This window comes from Protopterus annectens, chromosome 12.part0 (assembly GCF_019279795.1).
Source record: "Protopterus annectens isolate FY-2018-M chromosome 12.part0, PAN1.0, whole genome shotgun sequence".
Classification (NCBI taxonomy): domain Eukaryota; kingdom Metazoa; phylum Chordata; order Ceratodontiformes; family Protopteridae; genus Protopterus; species Protopterus annectens.
The window spans coordinates 486,412,799-486,437,213 of NC_056746.1; the positions used below are offsets into that span (position 1 = coordinate 486,412,799).

Genomic DNA, 24,415 nt, shown 5'->3' on the forward strand with positions numbered 1-24,415 from the left:
TCGAAAGTATACTGACAAACAGCTTTACAGTATGGTCTGGAAGCTGCTCTGCTTCCAAGCACCAGTCCCTCCAGAGGGTAGTGAAAGTGGCTGAGAGGATTATCAGGAACTCCCTCCCGTCGATACAAGACCTGCACATGTCCAGCTGTCTAAGCAGGGCAAGGAAAATAACCAGGGATAGCACTCATCCTGCTTACAAGCTGTTCTCACATTTAACATCAGGAAAGCTCTTTCAATGCATATGCTGCAAAACCATGAGATTCAGAAACAGCTTCTTTCCACTAGCCATCAGGTTACTGAACTCTAGGAAGAGTACCCTTCACACTGGACATTAAGGCAGTAATCCAACAACACTACTGAAAAGTCTCTGTAGAACAAAGTGTATGTGCGTATCTTTAAGAAGCATAACAAGGATTGAACGTGCATATATAAATCGCAAGCACGTGCTATACTCTGTGCCATTTTGGAAGAGCAGTCAGAGAGAGTGAGCATGTATGAATGTAATAGCTAGTTTGTTTATAAATTTACTTGAGTTGAAGTTAATAGCCTTTGTCCTGATGTGTTTGTGCATAATAAAGCTGCTTGAACAGAACCCACAAAGTCTCATCTATTGCATCCTAACTAGAAGAGCAACATGGAGTTAGAACCGGGATGCCAGCGACTGATATTCAGAGCCACGAGGTGCAGAGATAACAGTCAAGGTAAACTAAGAGAACCAATCATGTAAAAGAGCCAGAAAAGAACCAAAGGTAATGAGAACTTGCACGAACAGTTTATTTTATAAGAAAAGATAAAACGGAGCATTACAAGGGCACAAACGTCATTATTAAACAAGCGAAAGGCACAAAAGGTTTACTGATTAAACAAAATGTTTAATATTAAGTTATTTGATAAAACGATTGTTAGAAAAGTACATAAAGGGTCAGAAATTACCTCAGAATTGCAAAACGAGTATTTGTAAAACAAAACGAGCATGTTTAGAGTAAAACTGGCACAAGAAAAGTACAATGGGCATGAAAAGAGATTAAACAAGCAAAACGAATATAATAAGGGCAAAAAGGCCACGTTAAACATAAAGCAAGGTGACTGCATTTTTTTGGCAGAAGTGCTGTGTTGGGCATAACTACGACTTCGTATTGTGTTCCTGGCATAACTAGAGTTATTCAAAGTGTGTAAAAAGTGCTTACAGTGTGTGCTTATTACTGTACATTTATTCCAAAGAGTTTGTTAGTGTGCAGAATGCAACTGTTTTGTAAAGTACAGTCAAAGTACTACCATTTCAAAAAGTTTCTTGTGCTGTGCATGTCTGTTCACAAAGTGCCACCATTACAGAGTGTGTTTTGCACTATAAAGAGTTATTTAGCAAAGTACCGCCATTTTGGGGAAGTTTCAGTTTGCTGTGTAAAGAATATTCGCAAAGTGCAAGTACTTCAAAATGTTTCTTACTCTGAGCTTCTCCTGTCCAGTTCATTTGCGCAGTTCAGTTATTTGAAATGTTTCTTATGCTGATAAGAAGTGATTTCTTGCAGTATGGTGATTTCAAGTGTATTACAGTGCCCAAGACACTTATTTCGTAAAGGTGTTTTTCAGAGGCTTGTTATATGCAATTGGGCATAGTTACAAGTACGGGCACAAATTTCTGGCATAGGTATATGTGTGTATGTTCGTGCGCATTTACAAAACCCTTCACTGGTATGTGTTAATATGGCAGACGGATTTCGAAAGCCCTCACCACTTGTATTTGATCAGAATATTACAGATAATTGGAGAATATTTGAGCAAGGAGTATGATATGTCTATACAAGCAGCTTATTCTGACAAAGATGCATGCACTAGGGCATTCATTTTGCTAAACCTAGCTGGGTTAAAGGCCATAGAAAGAGAACATTCATTTGTGTATGCACCAGCCGTATATGAAAGAGAAGGTGAAAACCGTCGTATTGTTGTACAGGCTGAATTAAGGGAAAACCCTAAGTGTTTGACGCGCTCATTCAGAGAGATGTGTAACCCCCAGACAAATATTACATTAGAGAGGCATTTGTTTTACACAAGGGATCAGAAACCAGGGGAAACATTTGCAGCTTATATAACTGACCTGAGAAACAAAACCAAGATGTGTCAGTTTGGTGACTTAAAAGATGAGTTGGTAAAGGACAGGCTTGTGTGTGGTATTAATAGTGCTGCTGTGAGAAAGATTTTGCTTCGTGACAGTGATTTAATGTTGAGCAAAGTTATAGAGAGTTGTCAAATCCGTGAAGTTGCAGAAAGGCACACAAGTATGCTTACAAGTGATGAGCATGGTTTCAGCAGGTTCCAAAGGAAATGTAGGCAGCATGTAAGACGTGGCAAGCAGAAGCAGGCCTAAGCATGTGGCAGCCACAGCCCCTGCTGGTTCACCAGGGAAACCATGTAGTTTTCCAGCAAATTCTAAGAAAGGAGCATGCTCAGGCTCAGTGCAGTACAAGCGTGAGTCAGCAAAGCTGAAGGTCCAGCCTTATTGTTAACTGTTGCAATTGTGGTGCCAGTCATGAGTCTAAAAGAGAGACATGCTTAGCATTTGGTCAGCAATGCCACAAGTGTAAAAAAATAGAATAATTTTCAAAAGTTTTGCAAATCAAGTAAACCTCACACAGTTATAAAGAAGGGTCACTCAAGAAAGTAAACTGTTAGGTAAAATTGCAGCAATCCACTTTCTATATAGATGGTGTATCAGTACTTGGTGTAAAGGTTGATGCAGTGAATTTGTTGACAAAAAAAAAAAGTGTTTTGTACTGTCCAGATCAATGTAAATCTACCGAGCTGAAAGTAGACACTGGTTCAAAGTGTAATGTTATGTCAGTAGATACTTTTGCTAAAGTGAAAGCTAATGAACAACTGAATGTGGCCAGTTGTGCGAAACTTGTTGCTTATGGAGGTGAAGAAGTTCAAACCGAAGGCTCAATGGTACTTTCATGTTATTTGGCCAAGAACTTTTACAGCTTGTTATGTGTAGTCTGAAGACCTGTGCAGTCATTATTGGGTCTCCGAGATAGCTTGAGAATGAATTTGCTTTCTTTTACCAAAGAAGTTCATCATCTAAGCACATCTCCAAGTTCCAATTTCACCGAAGCCATTTTCTCAGAGTATGCTGATGTTTTTATGATAAGTTGGGCAAACTTCCAGTTGTGTATCTACGACATTAGACCCAGAGGTCAGTCCAGTAGTCAGACCAGCAAGATTAAGTTCCGGTATCCATGTAGGATAGAGTTAAAGCTCAGTTGGATAAAATGGTGCAGCAAGGTGTAATTTGTCCAGTTACAGAACCTACTAAATGGGTGCTGTCCATGGTAGCAGCCCACAAAAAAGGCTCAGACAAAATCAGAATATGTATTGATCCAAGAGATTTGAAAAGGATTAAAGAGACCGCATCATCCAATGCCTAAAGTCGAAGAGGTTGCAGCCCTAATACCGAATGCCGCTATTTTTTCTGTCTTAGATGCAGAGAGTTCATTTTGACAAGTGATGCTTAATTGCAAATACTCATTACTGGCTTTCAGTACTCCGTTTGGCAGATATAGATTCCTGAGGTTGCCATTTGGTATAAATTCTGTAAGTGACGTCTTTCAATGTGCAATGGAGTACATTTTTTTGGGCTATCCTTGTGCCATAATAGTAGATGATTTATTGGATGGAGGCAATGGTGAAGCAGAGCATGACAGAAATGTTGAGAGTTCTAGACAGAGCACTTGAAGTGAACTTAAAGCTCACTCTTCTAAAGTACAGATTCAGACTACCAGAAGTTACATATGTAGGTTATTTATTTACTAGCACTGGCTTGCAACCAGACTTGTCTAAGCAAGCAGCTATTCTTGAGATGCCAGCACCAGATAATGTTCAAGCTCTACAACGTTTTCTTGGTATGGTCAACTATTTAGGCAAGTTTATACGAGACTTCAGTGAGTTGACAGCACTTTTGAGAGAGCTGATGGGCAAAAATGTTACATGGTCTTGGTTGGAACAGCACCAGAAAGCATTTGAAAACCTTAAGCAGAAAATAGCTACCCCACCTACGTTAAGAGGGTCTATATTAAATTCTCGAAAGCCGACAATATCGAATCTGACAATGTGATAGTGTTCAATCTCGCCGTTTGTTCTTACACATGGGTTCGGAGCCGATCCTCGGCTCCGTGCCGGCCTCTTGCAAGCTCTGCATCGAGAAGAAGCTCGAGACAATCTAATACCCACAATCCCCCTCTGCCTTTACCTCAGATCTAGTTTGCCGCTGCTGCATACGCATCGTTGGGAGCTAGCTCGAGAGTTTCTAAGCTAAGATATAACTTTTATTGTTGTATTTTATTAGGATACTAGTCTAGTTGATATTTTCAGTGTTAACAAGTGTGATTGTGTTGTGGTTCCGTTAATTTTTTGGTACCGTTAACTTTATTTATCGGTATTTTTGTTATCGGGGCCTACACCCTTCATATCTTTCCATAGTTGAGACAAATTTTTACCGGATTTGACAATTACATCGATTGTGACTAACTATTTTCGGATTTGACTGTTTTTTACTGGAGTTGTCTTTTTATTCTACAATGTCTGAGAAGGTAAAGTCTGGTTTCAAGCGTTGTCAGTGTGGCCAGAAAATGTCGGTCACTGACAACCATAGTTCCTGCGTCTACTGCCTTGGCCCTCTCCACTTACAAGAGGATTGCTCCATCTGTCACTCTTTTAGTGGGAGGGTCATGACAGATAGGCAGGAAACTAATGGACAGAGGTCTATTGAAACCGGCTTTCCAAGAGGCTCTGGATGCTTCTGACCAGGCATCAAGTCCTCTAAGGAGTCGAAGACGCCGGAGCCTAAGTCATCGGCTCCGAGCTCTTCTTCAAAGGTTAGATCACCGGTTCCACAGACTTCGGGCCGAGTGTTCAACTGGTATCGGTTCCTGAGCCTCGAGTCTTGGAACCGTGATGGAGCTCCCTCCTTCGCCATATTGAGGTCGGCTCCGTCTTCGGTTCCTTCGACCCGTTCTTCCTCCAAACTTCGGATGTCGATGTGGATCGCGTGGTGCAGAAGTTGTTGGAGCATTCGCCCTCTCTAAACTTATTTCGGTTTCCACCCAGTTGGTGTCGAAACTTGAAGGCCTTCCTGTATCTCCATCCATTCCTCCTCCGAGACCGATTCAGTCTTTGGAGCCGAAGAGGCTGATCTACTGATTGTGGAGCCCTCGGGTCCAGAACCGTCCTTTCTCGGTCTGTTCCCTCACCTCGACTCCGCCGGACCCGTACCGGAGTCTCGGAGCCGACGGTCTGTTCTTGGTTCCGGGGCCGAGAGTCGAACCGACGTGTCGGTTCTGACTCTCCCCCTCGGGGCCTCGGCGCGGATCGATTCGGCTCCGTCCTCGGGGTCAATGCCTTCGGTGCCCGTGTCGGGATTCTTCCCATTTCTTGAACCGGGGACTCTTCGATGCGGGACCCGGGAGCGTTCGACCTGATGAGGAAGGTGTTGTCTACCCAGACAACCACATCAGTGGAAGCAGTTTCTCCTCCCCATAAAGGGCCTTTGTCTTCATCTGCACCCACGGCCACATCCAAGCGTCGGGCACCAGTGTCTCAGCCACCCCTGGAGGGTGCCCCTCTTCCTCCGAGGCTTCTTCGGATGCTCCCACGAGGAAGTCCCTAGGAAGAGATTGTGTAAGAGGAGACACTTGGATTCTCCACAGGAATCCTTGACATCTGACACTGACTTAGATGAGTCAGAGGGGTCCCCTAAGTCACCTTCAGAAGATGTCACTTTTCCAGACATTTTGGAGATCCTGAAGCAGAGAGGTGACTGGCAGTCCCTTCCCCTTCTGAGGATGAGTCAGTTCTGCTGAAGGCATTTGGTGCTCGCCCTTCCTCCTCCTGGGTCACTCCGCCCTTGAAACTAATGGAACTAATTGCTCGAAGGGCGTGGGAGACTCCTGACACAGTGGAACCTGTTCCAAGAAAACCTAACAAGTACATCACAGCACCTCAGGATAAGTCCTACCTTACAAAAGGAGTTCCAGTAGACGCTATGGTGGTGGCAGCAGCCACGAAAAAGGAGATGTCGGAGTCTTCTTCGTCTATCCATCCTCCTAATAAAGACTCTAGGACGATGGATAGATACGGGAAGCGCATTTTTAGTTCAGAGGCTTTTTCCATGCGGTCCCTGAACTATTTGACCCACTTTACACGTCTACAGAGGGATCTAGTCAAAGAGTTGGGAGATACCCTCCAGGGTACTACAGATGCAGCTGTTTCAGAGAAAGTGACAGCGCAACTTAATACCCTAACATCGATTGTTAACTCGTCCATGAGGCTGATTTCACGCAGCGAAGGTTCGAGTAGGGCAGCAGCTTCAGCGATTGCTCTTCGTAGACAATCCTGGATGCGCTATGCTCCTTTGCGGAAGCCTTCAAGTCTTCCTTTACAACGCCCCATTTGACGGTGCCACTCTCTTTGGCCCCAAAGTAAAGGAGACCCTTACCCGGTGTGAACAAGAGGGAAAGACTCTGTCTGCTGTCGGAGTCCGTTTTTCCACCCCAACCAGACCGTACCCCAAAGGGCAACGCGGTGGAAAATGTGGTTTCAAAACCCCAAGGGTCTTTCTCAGGCACACAGGGTGATGCCCCTCTAGAGGTAGAGGAGGGGCAGAGGTGGAAGACGCCCAGGCGGCAGAGGGGTCCGCAACATCAAGGTGACAGGGAAACACTCCCTGGTAAACCTTTCCAGCACTCCTGAGAGGAGGCCCGACTGTCCTGCTCTGGAGGCAGTCGGGGTCGCTTAGCTTTATACCCTCAGGCCTGGCAAACTATAACTACAGACAAGTGGGTAAAAGCGTGGTTACCAGAGGTTACAACATACCCTTCCTATCTCATCCCATCCCAAAGAAAAGACTCCCAGATGTACCGCCCCATCTGCGAGAGCCAGCAGCTTTAGAAATTTCACAGCTGCTAGAAAAGAGTCATCCAGCCAGTCCCAGCGGACCAGCAAGGATTCGGGACTTACTCAAGGTTCTTTTAGTTCCAAAGAAAACAGGGGACTGGAGGCCCATTCTAGACCTAAGCTACCTCAATACTTTCGTCAAGAAAGAAAAGTTCAATGGTCACGCTTCAATCGATCCTTCCATTCTTACAGAAGGACAGTGGATGTGCTCAATAGATCTAGAGGATGCATACTACCACATCAAAATGGCCAGGGCATCCAGAGATCATTTGCGCTTCCGGCTGGGAGCCAGTCACTTTCAATTTCGGGCCCTGCCCTTTGGTCTGACCTCAGCCCCCAGGGTCTTCACCAAATGCATGGCAGTGGTAGCGTCTCACTTGAGACGCCAGGGATTCCAGGTGTTTCCGTATTTGGATGACTGGCTCCTTTCGGAACCACCCGGCGTCAACTACTGCAGGCCAGAGACTTTGTTCTTCAACTGTGTGTTCACCTAGGGATTTCCGTAAACTTCGGAAAATCCTTACTTCAGCCATCTCAAAATATCTTGTTCATAGGAGCAGAGTTAAACACACATCAGTTGATTCTGAGGCTTCCCCCAGAAAGGATATTATCACTTCAGACTCACATACGCCTTCTACTCGTCAAGGAAATCTCCTGCAAAACTAGTACTGAAGGTATTGGGCCTCATGTCAGCCTCCCTTATTGCAATTCCTCTGGGAAGGCTGCACATGAGAGTCCTACAATGGCTACTGTTTGCACAATGGTCGTTTCAACAACTACCTCTAACACACGAGATTCTTATAACAAAGACTTGCAAAACAGATCTAAACTGGTGGCTTCAAACGTGCAACCTTTCCAACGGGAGGCCGTTTGTGCTACCCACGCCCACAGTTACAGTGACCACGGACGCTTCCCTGATAGGGTGGGGGGGCATCTTTCAGGGACAGACAGTCCAAGGCGAATGGACCAATTTAGAGTACAATCTGCACATCAATGTTCTAGAGTTGAGGGCGGTGTTTTAGGGTTGCAACACTTTGCGCCCCTTCTTCCCCTAGGGACTATTGCAGTTCAGACGGACAATGTCGGTAGTCTGGTACATAAACAAGCAGGGGAACCAAGTCCTATCAACTATGCAGAGAGGCCATGAGAATTTGGCAGTGGGCGGAGTCCACGGGTCGCTTCTAATAGCAACGCACATCCCGGGGTCATCCAACGTCATAGCCGACAGGCTGAGCAGAGCAATCCTGTTACCGCACGAGTGGTCCCTAAACAGTCAGTGGCGAAAGGATTTTTCGCGTGGGGCCAGCCTTCCTGCGACCTGTTTGCCTCCAATGAATGCCAAATGCAGGAGCTACTTTGCCCTATTACCCTCCAGGGAAGTCCCCAGGGACGCACTGGTTTACGATTGGCCCCGGGACTCCTATACGCATTTCCCCATTTCCTCTGATATCAAGTTTCTCCAGAAAGCCAGGAACCTACACAGGACGATAATCCTCATTGCTCCATTCTGGCCTCGTCAAATTTGGTTTCCCTTCCTGAAAATACACTGCATTCGGGGACCCTGGATTCTGGACCCAGAGCCAGATCTATTGACTCACTCGTCAGGGGTTCCCCATCCCGCGCTCCTGTCACTCCATCTAGCAGCTTGGCTGCTCCAATTCCCAACTTAGCCAGGTCTGATCTTTTGTCACCAGCAGTCCAGGATATATTAGTGGCTTTGCATAAAGCTTCCACTACTAAAACATATACTAGCAAATGGAAACGATTTGTATTCTGGGCGAATACACACCATGTGGATCCCTTTATAGCTCCTTTGAATAAGATATTAGAGTTCTTAACAGACTTATTTCATCAGGGTGCTTCTCCTGCTACTCTAAGAGTTCAATTGGCTGCCATTTCGAATTTCCATGTGGAAGAATGTGGAGCTCCTGTTATGGCTCACAGACTTTGTAAAGCCTTTTTAAAAGGAGTTTTTCATATCAGACAACCGGTCAGATCTCCACGCCTCCTTGGAGTCTGAATTTGTTGTTATCTAAATTAATGTTGCCCCCTTTTGAACCCGCCTCTTCTTGCCCATTAAAATTTTTGTCCTGGAAAACTCTCTTTCTGGTAGCCATTACTTCTGCTAGGCAGTATCTGAACTTCAGGCTCTCTCCATCAAGCACCCTTATTTGATCTTTCACTCTGACAGAGTTTCTCTTCGAACCAATTCATCCTTCCTCCCTAAAGTGTGTTCTATTAACAATATTAATCAGTCCATTGAATTACCCACTTTCTTCAAAAACCACTCCAACAAAATGGAGTATATGTTACACAAATTGGATGTTCACAGACAGCTAAGATTTTATTTGGATAGAACAAAAGATCACAGAAAAACAGATCAACTCTTTGTGGCTTTTGCTGATAGCAGGAAAGGACTTGCAGTTACCAAAAGAACTCTTTCTAAATGGTTAACGGATTGTATAATCTATGTCTACGATTCTGCAAATCAACCCCTTTTACACAAACCCAAAGGACATTCCACAAGGTCAATATCTACGTCTTTGGCTCATGCAGCTCGCCTACCACTGGACGCTATTTGTGCGGCTGCTACCTGGTCTAAGCCACATACATTTATTTCTCATTATAAAGTAGACAAGGTTTCTAGGGACAGGGCAACCTTTGGTTCCACTGTGCTCAAGAACGCCTCCCGTGAGTTCCTCAGGATCAAGGAGCTAGGACGCTACCCATGTGTAAGAACAAGCGAGATTGAACACTATCACATATAGAAGTTATGTCCTTACCATAACGCTCCATGTGGAGTGTTCATCTCGCTTTGTTCTTACAGTCCCGCCTCCCACCCTTAGGAAGAACGTTCTTTGATGCCTGGCCAGGAGCATTTTTGCTACTGTTACTATACTGTGTACATAGTTGGTATACACATATATTTTTATATGTGTCTGTTTAGATATGTATATAGTTTTTCTATAATTGCTTTCTATACTTATGTGTATAAGCATGAATGTGCTATTCTGTAGATTGGTTTGCTTGCAAACTAGATCTGAGGTAAAGGCAGAGGGGGATTGTGGGTATTAGATTGTCTCGAGCTTCTTCTCGATGCAGAGCTTGCAAGAGGCCGGCACGGAGCCGAGGATCGGCTCCGAACCCATGTGTAAGAACAAAGGCGAGATGAACACTCCACATGGAACATTATGGTAAGGACATAACTTCTATTTGTCAACACGAGAATAGCGAAACTGCAGAACATCGAACAAGTAAATGGAAATCTTCGTAAGGGGAGATTTCAGTTTGCTTCAATGTAGTGCGGTCTCGGAGTTGGTATATTTAAGTAGCGGGGGGTGTAGGGGGGCTGGGGGTGCAGGGGACTTGCCCCCCCCGCCTACACTGTTTGTTTATTTTTTATGTGAACATTTGATGTTTTAACAGTTCAATCACTAAAGGTCGACCTTTAGTGATTCGAACTGTTAAATATTCGATGTTCAAATATAGACCCCATTAAGATACTATGATGTTAATAAACCAGTAACCCTTTCCTGTGTTGCTTCAAAATTTGGTCTTGGCACAGTCATTTTTCAAGAAGGCAGACCACTAGCCTATGCATCAAGACCTCTTACTCAAACTGAAATGCAGTATGCTCAAATTGAAAAAGAACTTTTGGCAGTAGTGTTCGTGTGTTCCAAGTCTCTTGATTATATCTATGGTCGGGCTGTTCAGATTGAAACTGATCATCAACCTCTAGTCACTATTTTAAAGAAGCATATGCATTCCCCTGCAGCAAGATTACAAAGAATGATGCTCAAATTGAAAAAGTAGAACTTCAACATGGTCTACACAAAATGGAAACTTCTTTATCTGGCTGATACCTTATCCAGATCACCCAGGATTACAAGGGAACAGCTTCATACAGAGAATTTTGACTTTGATGTAATGGAAGTGTGTAATTTTTCTACCACGAGACTTGATAAATTGAGAGGTCATACAAAGACTGATCCAATTTTGCAAAAGCTCAACCACTACATTAATGTTGGATGGCTGTCACAGCAATCTAGTGTACCACCTGAAGTGCAAACTTACTTTCCTTGCAGAGATGAGATGTTGATGGAAGATGACATTATTTTCAAAGGTCCTAAAATTGTTGTTTCTGCTTCCTTACAACATGAGTATATCCAGATTTTGCATCGTGGTCACCCACTTCAGCTAAGTCAAGTTCCTGAACTACCTTGGTCAGCACTTGCAACTGATTGTTCCACTCGAACCTATCAGCATTACGTGGTATTGGTAGACTGTTATTTGAACTGGTTTGAGATTGATTTACTACCTAACCTAACATCCACTGCTGTTATTACTAAGTTGAAACGTCATTTCTAAGTCCATGGTAGTCCACAGTTATTTGTGATAATGGTACTCAATTTACTAGTCAGTTTGAAATTTGCAAAAGAATGGGACTTGTACATGTCACTAGTAGTCCTGAATATCCACAGTCAAATGGACTAGCTGAACGTGTAGTGCAGAATGCAAAGCAATTACTTGAGAGGTCAAAGCGTGACAATACCAATGTCTATTTGGCATTGCATGACTGATTTGTCAGAGGGAGGATGTAGAACAGTGTGTGTGTGTGTGTGTGTGTGTGTGTGTGTGTGTGTGTGTGTGTGTGTGTGTGTGTGTGTGTGTGTGTGTGTGTGTGTGTATGTGCTGTGTCTTTAAGAAGCAGATTAAGGACTGAACATGCATATATAAATAGCAAGCACATGCTATACTCAGTGCCAATTTGGAAGAGCAGCCAGAGAGTGAGCATGTATGAATGTAATAGTTAGATGTCCTTCTGTTCTTATGTTGCAGTATTGTTACTGTAGGATCCTCTGCCTCAAGCAACCTGAAGTCAGCTCCTATACAAAAGCTTTCAGCTTGGTTGCTCTTGGTGCGAGGGATGTTACACATGGGGGCATAAACCAGCTACCTTAAATGTGATGTCTGCATGCACAGACCTCAGAACTTTTCTGCTGCAGTTGAACGTCTGATCGATCGCATCGCTCCTCTTTATCAAGATGTCCAAAGTTAAGTACCCCATTGGGGATGTCTTACTTATGTTACTTTCTTGAGCTTAGTTTGCTGTTTTTTTACCTTAGCCAATGTCCACTAAAAGGATAAATGCCGATGTGAGCATCAAATTCTGCTTAAGGACACCCATGATCGTTGCATCTTTTGTCTAGGCCAGGAACATGACCATACCTTCTGCACCATCTCTCAGTCCTTCGTCCCTAACACTCTTAGAAGCCATTTGGCTGCCCTTAATCTGTACTTAGAAAATCAAAGGCTTAAGAAACTAGCCCTTTAAGATGGATCCGGAACCGGCCGAGCCGATAGAACTGCCAAAGAAAAAGGCCAAAGTTTCGTGGCCTACCACCACTGCCTCTCTGTTGTCGGACGCCCTGCCAGCCACCGATATAGGGGTTGAGGGACATCCACTAGAGTCGTCTGCTTCTACGGCTCTAGCAAGGTACCCGTATCCGAAGCGCGGGCCAACACATCCACGGAGATGTCTCAGACATTGGTTATTCCCGATGTCGAGGGGGAATCAGGGTCTACCAGATGCCCTTCTGGATCTCGGGAATCCAAGTTTCCTTCTTTTGCTAAGGCCCCAGAATCGAAGCCTACAGTGTCTCCTAAAACTACTCCTTTAAAAAGAAAACAAAAAACTAAACATTTATCTAGCCCCCCTGAAGGACAACCAGGCTGGCAGTCTTTTACTCAGTCCCTGATGCAGGCCTTCATGGCCCTTAGGCCTACACCCTTCTCAGCCCCCGCTGTTCCAATGCTTAGCCCAAGGCCTACTTCTGCTGCCTCACTCCTTTCCTCTATTCCCCAGGAAGAAGAAGAAGAGGTAATCTCCTCTTGCTCAGAAGAGTCTATCACCTATTCATCACAAATAGCCTTCACCCCTGGAATTATTCTCCAGATGAGGATTCCATTGAAGGAGATTCCCCTCCAGAGGGGAGCCATTTGGTGAAACCATCACTAAGATAAAAGGAAACTTCAAATGGGATAAGTTTACTTGAGTTGAACTTAATAGCCTTAATCCTGATGTGTTTGTACATAATAAAGCTGCTTGAGCAGAGCCCACAAAGCCTCATCTGTTATATTCTGACTAGATGAGCGACAGTCTCTAAAGTGCAATATGTAACAAGGTCTTATCCGCACCCAGACAGCAAAGTCAGCAGTAATCATACTGGACTGTCTTTACTGTGCAATATAAATGTAGACCTTAGATCATTCGCTTAAGTGCAATTTTACCAGTGAAAATAAGGTAATAACCTAGTAATGAGTGACAATCTGTTAAATCAGTGCAGTAATGCAAGTATTTATTATTGTTGCATTTGTCATCTGTGTCTATAGAATTTTATCATCATCATGTTAAATGTAATCTATGTATTGTATGCACATAGAGTCCGAAGAAACGTAATTTCGCTCGGTTCGCACTTGTGTGAATCAAAGTGACAATAAAGTTTACTTTGATTTTTTTGACTTTAAAACATACAACATAATGTATAATATAAAAACTACCACTTTATCAGTCCTGTTTGCAATTTGTAGTGCATAAAATATGTAATTTATTGAAACTGTAGCATTACTTTGTGATAGATCTGTTTAGCTGCACTCTGTTTTATCCCCCCTTGGTTTCTTTTGTTTCAGTTGCTTATCATGGATATCACAGTTGCTTCTTTTTTCTTATGGTTGCTCCATTTTCCTCTTAGTGCCATCCTCTGGGTGGAATATCTGTCTTTTCCATGCATAATATAGGCTTGTAAGTTAGTTATTTGCTGTATTGCAGTTGCATGAATCCATGTAGCCTTCTCCATAATGATGAGAATGACCCCCATTGTTCCCTATATAATGATTAGAACCCATCCTATCTTTTTTAACCCTGTTTGTGTCCCACCTACCTTTTGTAATGTTGTACAGGCTCCCTATATAACTCTTTATCTCCCAAGCCACCCTATGTGGTTCGGATGGATACAGTTTATAATATTTTGCAGATTTTTTGTATTTCGTGCAGTGAATGATGATGGTGGTGGTATTGGTGGTGGGTGTCTGTATAATCCATCTTCAAGAAATGATTTACAGTCAGTAGAGGTGCTTTCTTCTGCCTGTCATAAAAGTCATAGATTTGGGAGTTATTTCCATTAGCTGTGTCTCCAACATACTTGAACACACACCTGCAGTTGAACATACTGTTGCTGGGCTACTAACAGTGAGGACTTCTCTTCTAGGTTACTAATAACAAGGACATGTCCTTCATGGATGCATCTGCAGTCATAACAAGTGGGTTGTCCTGTCGTCAGGCAGCCCTGCAGTCGGCCGGATTCCAAAGTCCGGGTCCGGCTTCGGCTGATGTCGCACTCCACCCGACGTCATCTCTGTTGGTCTTCGGGTATAAAAGCATCAGCCGACGCCATTTTCCTCAGTCTTTCTTGCCGCTTGGCTCAAGCAGAAGCTGTTCGCAAGTGCCGGTCGGTCGGATCCAGAGATTACTTCTACCGAATACTATCAAGACTTCTAAAGCTAAGTACCCGTTGGGGACTCTTTCTTGCCTCAGCCGATGTCAGAAAAAGTTAACAATTGTTTAACCTGTGGGAAACAAATACCTCATAAAGATTTCCACTCTTACTGTCTGCCTTGTTTAGGCCCAGCCCACGACGTAGCAGCCTGTTCGCCTGTGCCTCTTTCAACCGACACGCTTAGGCGTCAGTCGGAGTTTGCAGAACAGTTTTCGGTACTGATTTTGCGTACATTATGCCGTCGGATCCTCCGACTACCCAATCTACCAAAAACGCCAAAGATAAAGACCGACACTCGCGGTCCGCGGTTTCGCGAAACCACGGTAAAGCAAACCGCAAGTGTCTCGGTTTCGGCCGAAACCGAGAAAACTGATCAAAGTACAGCTGAACCTATTCTTACAACTGAGGCCCCTGCTACAACTCTTGAATCGACCTCAGAAATTGTACCCACTACGGTGGTTGACTTATCAGACACCATCCCCTTGGATGTCTCTACCCCAGCACGTGGTGCTGCTAGGCCTCCAGCAGCCATGTCCATTAAGGCCTTCGCCAGGGCTAAAGCAGCCAAGATTACTAAATCAGTGCCTGTTAAACCCCCCACATCCAGGCCCTCTTCTAGTTCTCAAATGCTTTCTTTGGCAGAAGATTTAATTTCTTTAATTAGAGGATCTCAATCTCACCCAGACAGGGCCTCTCAGCCCCCAGAGAAGAGACCTAGGGCAGAGCCCCCTGAGCCAGTGTCTTCTGATGATTCTGCTGATGATTCAGACATAACTGACCAGCCAGAGGCTCCCTTCTCCAATTTTGAAGATTCTGATGCTGAAGAATCCATTCCAGCTGCTTCCCCACCAGAAGAATTCTCCTTTGGGGAAACCTTGCATGCCATGCGAGAACAGTTCCAATGGCAGCAACAGGATTTTTCAGACTCCAGAAAAAGACTTAGGACCTTTCTGCACCTCCCACAGCACAGGCCCTTGGCTATACCTCCTGTTCTCTCTGTGGTGGATGATGCTTTCAATGATGTTTGCTCCGCTCCAGACTCTTTACCCCCAGCCCCTGCCAAACCAGACAGATTTTACAGGGTGCCAGATACTCATCACCACCTTTACAAGGCCCTCTTGCAGACCCAGAAACTATATCCCAGGGTCCCAAGGCAGTAGCCGCGACCACAGCTAAAAACCCTATTCCTTCTGAAAGGGAAGCAAGGTCATTAGACAGATGGGGTAAAAAGGTCTACACTTCAGCTACTCTCTCAGCTAGAGCTTTAAACTGTCAGTTTCACATGATACAATACCAAGAGTTTATGCTTGATCAGTTAACTAAAAAACTAACCACTGATGAATCTCTTGATAAGAAATATGTATTAGAGATGGTAAATAACATACAACAAGTTAGCAACCATTCCTTAAAATGTGGCTATGATGCACTGGAGGCTTCATTTAGATCAGCCATGACAGGCACAGTGATAAGAAGGCATGCATGGCTAAAGGAACAAGCTTTACCGGATCATGTTAAAGCTAAGTTGCTAGATGCTCCTATGGACAAGACAAGTTTGTTTGGTACACCTGCCCAGCAGGTTATGAAGAAAATGGAAGAAAAGGCAAAATCTGTTCAAACTGTCAAAGATTTCTTGCAGGTTCAACCCCCAAGGTTTAGCAGGAACTGGCCTGCCAAAAATTGGTCCTTTCCTGACTCCACAAAATTTCAAAGGGGCAGGAATAGACGTTCCAGAGGCAGAAACCAATCCAGAGCGGGGCCTACAGAGGACGACAGTGGCAAGGTAACAACAGAGGCACAGACACAGCCACTGCCACTACATCAGCACAACCACAGTGACTTAATCCTAACTCCGCCTACCAGGGAACAAATAGCAGCTCCTCTAGGCGGAAAGTTAACCTTATTTTCAAAGAACTGGCACTACATAACAAAAGACAAGTGGATTTTACAAACCATAGATCAAGGTTACCGGTTTCACTTCCACACTCTACCAGTCAAAAGAGGAATGCCAAATCTACCTCCAAATCAAAAAACAGAGGCTCTACGCCAGATAATGGAGTTAGCAAACATGAGAGCTGTGGAAAGAGTGCCAACAGCCGAACAAGGAAAGGGGTTCTATTCCAGACTATTCCTAGTTCCAAGAAAGGAAAAAAGTTGGAGACCAATTCTCGACCTGTCCACCTTAAATACATACATCATTGTCCCAAAATTCAAAATGCTGACCCTACAGCAACTTCTTCCCATGCTGGGCAAGGAGTCTTGGCTGGTAACTCTAGATCTCAAGGAGGCATACCTGCACGTCCCCATTCGACCAATCTGCAGAAGATACCTCAGATTTCTTGCAGGATCAGAGCACTATCAATTCTCAGCATTGCCCTTTGGCTTATCTACTGCACCCAGAGTATTCACAAAATGCCTGGCATCAGTAATCGCCCATTGCAGACTACAGGAATTCAAATTTACCCATACCTGGACGACTGCCTACTACAAGGGGACAACAAAAGCAAGCTGACAACAGATTTACAAAGGGTCATTTACTTGCTACAAGGACTGGGATACACAGTCAATTTACAAAAGTCAAGGCTGATACCATCCCAAACAAGGACATTCTTGGGCTGAATTGGACACAGTACAACAAATGGCATTCCTGACTACAGAAAAACAAAAGAACTTCCTCTTTACTTCTTGGCACTAACAAAACTGAACAAGTTAACAGCAAGAAAAGTTCTGCAGGCCTTGGGCTTCATGGCATCATGCATAATCTTGGTCCCATTTGCCAGACTACATATGAGGAAACTACAGTGGTACCTGAAGAATTTATGGTCCCAACACAGACACAGTCTAGAAACAGAAATCCCACTAATTCCATGCTTAAAACAGGAGTTCCTATGGTGGGCTCAGGCATGCCAGTCAAACCCAGGCCTACCCTTTCGCAGATGTCAACCAAGCCAGACCATCACAACAGACGCTTCAGACCTAGGATCCGCGGCCCACATGCTGGACAAATGCGTGCAAGGATTGTGGACACAGGATCAACTTCACCTACACATCAATCTAAAAGAAATGCTGGCAGTAAAACTGGCAATCCAAAAGTTCAAACCATTCCTCAAAGAGGGCCAGTTGATGATAAGGACAGACAACACCACAGTCATGTGGTACATCAACAAACAGGGAGGCACTCATTGATACGGGTATGCAGAATGACCTTGGAGCTGTGGACCCTGGCACTCAGCTACAACATTCAGTTACAGGCAATATTTGTACCGGGGAAAGACAATACTCTAGCAGACATATTAAGCAGAACCACTTCGGATGCCCACGAATGGAAGCTGCACCCGGACATCTTCAAGACCATCTCAAAGAAATGGGAATGCCACAGATAGACCTATTCGCATCACCTCTCAATCACCAGCTCAAAAATTCTGCACAAGGACATTCCACCCACTAGCATGGAAAGTGGACTCACTCTCCTTCAACTGGAAAGGCCTAACAGCATATGCATTCCCACCTCTTCCTTTGATACACAAGGTACTACTAAAAATCAAGGAAGAACATCCAAGGATAATCCTGATAGCTCCAAACTGGCCAAGACAACACTGGTACCCACTACTGAAGAGCATGTCTCGAACAATATGTGGCCAATACCCTGATGCCTTTGATGTTAACTCAGAACAACTACAGCATCATACATCCAAACCTAAAACGCTGCAACTGACTGCATGGAACATCACATAGCAGCAGCTAATCCAGAACTTTCCCAAAGAGTTAAAGACATTATTCTTGAAGCACGCAGACCTTCAACAAGAAGGAACTATGCTGGAAAATGGAAAAGGTTTGTCATTTGGAGTACGGAAAGAGGAAAAGATGTGTCAAACATAGATATGCCTAACATTCTGGAGTATCTGGCGAACTTCTTCATTCAGGCCTGTCCTACTCCTCCATCAAGATACATGCATCAGCTATTTCAGCAGAATACAGCTTTGATCCACCTGTTTTTCGCACCCTTTGCTCAGGCAGTTCCTCAGAGGAATCAAGAATGTAAAACCTCCAAGGAAACCACCATTACCAGCTTGGGATTTAAACTTTGTGCTGGAAAAGTTGACACTATCACCCTTTGAACCAGCAGCAACAGCAGACCTACAACACCTGTCATGGAAAACTGCTTTCCTACTGGCAATTACTTCAGCAAGGAGGGTTTCAGAACTACAGGCCTTAATGGCAGTGCAACCCTTCCTAATCTTCCACCAAGATAGAGTGTCCATGAGGACTAATCCTACATTTATGCCCAAGGTGGTATCCAGAGTATCTTTAAACCAGGCAATCCACCTCCCTACCTTCTTTCCCAACCCACAAAACAGAGGGGAAAGAATACTGCATACCTTGGATGTACATAGACAGCTACGCTACTACTTGGACAGAACAAAAAATAGCAGAAAGACTGACCAACTTTTTGTAGCCTATGCAACAGGAAGGGAAGGAAAAGCTATTTCCAAACAGACAATCTCCAAATGGATAGGAAATTGCATACGATACTGTTACTCCTTCCATGGAAAACCAATTCCACAGAACATAAGACCTCATTCTACAAGGGCAACAGCCACTACCACAGCCTTCTTACGAGGAGTGGCAACCAAAGACATTATTGAGGCGGCTACTTGGACCTCCGTGCATACATTTGCCAAGCATTATAATTTGCCTCTATACTCCAGATCCCGAGCAGGATTTGCCACTGCTGTACTGCAAGGGATCCTAAACACACCATAATCTACTTTTATCCTCCTCCCCTAGTTGGCTATGGTATTCTACCCATTGTTATGACTGCAGATGCATCCATGAAGGACATAGTACAGTTTTGTACCTACCATAAATGTAGATGTCCGAACTGGATAGCATCTGCAGTCAGGATTACCCTCCCGCCTTCCCCTCTGTGGTACTCCTAGGGTGTTTACCCTCCTAATAGCTAGCTGTTGGGGGGGGGGGAGTCTTTTATGGTGTATTTGTTTGTATATATGTACATATATGCTTATTTTTGTGTTTACCTCTATCTATTTGGAAACATTGGCATCTATCCAAATTTTAGCCTGCAAGAGGGCTACCGGCATCTGGGGCAAGAAACACTGAGGAAAATGGCGTCGGCTGATGCTTTTATACCCGAAGACCAACAGAGATGACGTCGGGTGGAGTGCGACATCAGCCGAAGCCGGACCCGGACTTTGGAATCCGGCCGACTGCAGGGCTGCCTGACGACAGGACAACCCACTTGTTATGACTGCAGATGCTATCCAGTTCGGACATCTACATTTATGGTAGGTACAAAACTGTACTTTTTCTTTGAATAGCTTGCAGCTTGGGATAACAGCAATGCTGTCTTTGTAGTCCTAGTTAAACTGTACTTGAAGGCTTTGTCATTGTTTCAACTTCAAAGTTTAAAAATACAGATGATGGTGCAGGTGAAGATTTTTTTGTGTAAGATGTACGGAAACTGTATTTAGAAATAGATCTGATGTTGTCAGTCTTCATGTAATCCTTGACTGTGAGCTCGGTTCTGAGCCTCGGAACCAACTCTGCCATTATTCCAGCTTGCTCCTTCCAAAAACTCTCGAACTAGGCACTACCCATAATGGTGCTCACCAAATTACTTCAGATGTCATTTGCCGCTTCATAGTGCCAGACCTGTTCATTCAACTGCCTCAGCTTTGACTTATCTTCTTTTATTAAGTTAGTTTTTTTTCTCTTAACATCTGCTAAATTCTGTTCTTTGTTCTACTTTTTTTCTACCCACTGCTCTACTTTCTATAGAAGAGTGCATGCATTTTTCCTCTCTTTTTACCATTAGGTACTGTACGGTACCATTGTTGCTACTTATCCCCTTTACCTTTGGGTAACCTCCCTTTTACCATTGTTGGTAATTTTTTACCCCTTTCCCTTCCTTTTGTTTCCTTTCTGTTATCTTAGAAAAAAAAAAAGATTGTTCTCTTTCCTCAGCCCGTGTGTGTGTGTGTGTGTGTGTGTGTGTGTGTGTGTGTGTGTGTGTGTGTGTGTGTGTGTGTGTATCTATATTGTGAGGTGGCCTTTCGTTTCTTTCATGGCCGACAAACCCCCTAAGGGGACCTCTGGGTTCAAGAGGTGCCAGAAATGTGATAAAAAAATGCCAAATTCGCCAATTTACCATAGGGGGCTCCCTCTTCCAAAGCAGGGAGTAGTAAGACTCCCCCCTATGGTAAACTGTCTCAATGACTTAACTTTAAAACCTGCAAGCCCTTCTCAACTGACTGCTCCTTTAGGGGGGAAAGATTGCTCTGCAGACAAAAAACTGGGAACTCATTACCCAGGACAAATGAGTTTTAAATATAGTTTCCCAAGGATACAGAATCCACTTTTACACTTTACCAACCCCAAACGGTTAGCCAGATCTACCCCCAAATCAGTGGGCAGAGGCTCAAAAGCAACTTCTCGCTCTCTTAAGTATAAGGGCTATTCAGACTGTCCCAGAAGAGGAAAGGAGACAAGGTTTCTACTCAAGGCATTTCCTGGTGCCCAGAAAAGACAACTCCTGGCATCCTATCCTAGATCTCTCTATCCTAAACACTTTTTTGGTGATCCCAAAATTCAAGATGCTAACTCTTCACCAGTTGCTTCCTATGTTAGGCAAGGATGCCTGGTTGGCAACACTGGATTTAAAGGAAGCCTACCTGCACATCCCAATCAGGGAATCTTGCAGAAGATACCTACGCTTCAAAGCAGGTTACATGCACTGCCAGCTCTCTGCACTGCCCTTTGGCTTATCTACTGCGCACAGGGTATTCACAAAGTGCCTAGCTCCAGTCATTGCATTTTGCAGGCAAAGAAATATTCAAACATGCCCATACCTGGACGATTGTCTAATTCAGGCAGATTGTACAAAAGGTGCTAACTTCTCTGGGGTACACCATAAATGAAAAGAAATCACATCTGGTACCCTGTCAACAAATTGTATTCCTGGGAGCAAGCTTGAACACAACTTCCCGGATGGCTTTCCTCACGCCAGAGAAACAAGTTCATTTGACAGCTTACTTCAAACTAATGGCCACAAAGACCCTGCTACTTCCAAGACAAATACTGCAAGCCTTGGGGTTCATGGCCTCATGCATTCTCCTAATTCCATATGCAAGACTGCATATGAGGAAACTACAGTGGTATCTAAAAAGCATATGGTGTCAACATTCTCAGGATCTAGAAGCTATGATTCCTATCATACCTTGCCTACAGTTAGAGTTCCTTTGGTGGGCAGAAGCCTGCCACCAAAACAAGGGACTGACTTTCACTCCACCCCCTTCCACCCAAACCCTAACAATAGACGCATCAGACTATGCATGGGGGGCCCACTTGACAGAGAAGTGCATTCAGGGCAAATGGAACCCAAGTCAAATGCACCTGCATATCAATCAAAAAGAAATGTTAGCTGTACAGAATGCTCTGACATCCTTCAAAGACCACATTCTTCCAAGGCAATTGATGGTAAAGACAGACAACACCATTGTTATGTGGTAAATAAACAAGCAGGGGGGAACCCACTCATACCATCTCTGCAGACTAGCCATGGCTCTGTGGAACACAGCCTTGAGCTACCAAGTACACCTACAGGCTCAATTCCTGCCAGGAAAGCTAAATACGCTGGCAGACGAACTAAGCAGAAATCTCATGGACCCACATTAGTAGAAACTGGAACCAAAGACATTCAACATGTTGATAAACAAATGGGGGAGCCCAGCGATAGACCTGTTTGCCTCCCCCCAGAGCTACCAATTGGACAAATTCTGCACAAGGACTCCCCACAAACAAGCTTTGCAAGTGGATGCCCTGTCCTTCACCTGGAAAAATCTGTCAGTTTATGCCTTTCCTCCTCTGCCTCTCCTCTCCAAGGTACTACTAAAGATCAAACAGGACAAACCAAGGATGATATGGATTGCACCAGACTAGCCACACCAACACTGGTGTATTCCCTCTTGCGCAGCGTGTCACTGCTGCCACCTGCCTCAAATCCCTACCCTACTGTCCCAGCAGGAGGGCCAGATTCTGCACCCTCAGCTTCAAACCCTGAACCTGGCAGCCTGGCTAATTACCTGATATCTCCGTTGCCATACCTCAGTAAACAAGTTTTGGATGTCATTCTGGAGGCAAGGAGGCCTAGTACTAGAAAATCCGATGCTTTTTTTCCCTCTTTGAACCTTCAACCACTTGTGATGTAAAGTTCTTATCCTGGAAAACCTAATTTTTGATAGCTATCACTTTGGCCAGGAGAATATCAGAAATTCAAGCCTTGTCCTGCAAACCCCCCTATTTGATGTTTCATAAGGGCAGGGTCTCCCTCTGGACAAAGCCTTCCTTTTTACCAAAGGTTGTTTGAGTCAAATATCAGTCAAACATTTCATCTCTCTGTCTTTTTTCCTTATTTTTCCAATAAGGGGGAGTACTGTTTACACTTGTTAGATGTACATTACATTTTTACCTTCACAGAACAAAAGACATTAGAAAATCTGACCATCTGTTTATTGCCTTTTCTGCAGTCACTTTAGGGAATCCAGTTTCTAAGGTTAACTTGGTGAAATGGCTTAGGGGACTGTATCACCTTTGTTTACAACAGAAGGGGACTCCACCCACCATGGTCTGTGAAAGCACATTCAAGGAGAGCTGTAGCAGCTTTGCCGTTTTTCATGCCAAAGCTTCCTTAGATGATATTTGTGCAGCAGCTACATGGGCATCTCCTGATATCTTTATTCCTCATTACAAATTGGACCAGGTCTCTATGGGATGTGCATCATTCAGCTTAATGGTGCTCAGTAATATTCTTCCATGAGACCTCCCAAGATTCAGGTATTTAGGGACTCTGTCCCACAGTCAAGGGTTACTTGAAGGTTCTAAACATCATATAACAAAGTTATGTCTTGCCATAATGTTCCATCTGTGTTGTCGATCTTCACTAATCCTTGACATTCCCTCCCTCCTTCCCCCTGCCTTAGAATTCTTGGTGGACTAAATATTCCTAAAGACTGGCTTCATTATAGGGACACAGAAATAGTCTTTTATCTAGCACTTCTTGTCTGTCACTATTTTATTCAAACATGATCTGAAGTAATTTGGTGAGGAGCCTTATGGACAGTGCCTAGTTCAGAGTTTTTGGAAGGCGCGAGCTGGAATAATGGCTGAGTCAGTTCCGAGGCTTGGAACCGAGCCCACAGTCAAGGAGTAGTGAAGGTCAAAAACACAGATCGAACATTATGGTAAGACATAACTTCTTTTTTCTCATAATCTGTTTTAGACTGGGACTACTGATAAGGCTTAAGTTTCAAACCTTCCTGTAGATAAAAGATTCTCTTTCAGCATTGTTGGACTGATCATCTGCAGAGGTGGTAATCTTATAACTAGACATTTTTTGGTAATCTCTGACAGGTATTTGATGGCGTGATTTCTTACATCGAAGGAGGAACAGCCAGTGGATTCTACACTGTGGAAGACGCTCAGTATGTCACCAGGTAAGAGAATAGTTGTATGATTGAAATGCATGCTAGTAAAGAGCAAAGCAATTACTCCTGGAAATATTAAAATATTTAAGAGGGAATAACTGTATAATGCAGAGAAGATGCCAGATACTACCAATCATGAAAGCATGCAATATACCTTCACTTGAACTGGTTGTGGATGGTACCACTCATACTCAGCCGGTGGTAATGGTCAACCTGCTAGTTGACAGATCTGGAGCAAACTTCACCTCTCCGGCATCCTTCAAGGTATACCTGCCACCATTCCTCAGCCTATTAGCTCAAGAGAGCAGGTCATCTTGGCAGTCTCCAAGGCCAAAAACAGTGCATCAGTGAGACCATACAACATCCCAGGTTGCCTTTTAAACAACTTAAAACATGACCTAGCAGATCCACTTG

General features: G+C 44.1%; 1 protein-coding gene across 1 annotated transcript in view; it reads left to right on the forward strand.

Annotated features, from left to right (window-relative positions):
* Window positions 1-24,415, forward strand: part of FLII (FLII actin remodeling protein) — a 945,835-nt gene that overhangs the window by 576,499 nt on the left and 344,921 nt on the right. The window contains exon 15 of the mRNA XM_044089594.1: window positions 23,928-24,010. Coding sequence (XP_043945529.1) covers window positions 23,928-24,010 — 83 coding nt within the window. The remainder of the gene's footprint in view (window positions 1-23,927; window positions 24,011-24,415) is intronic.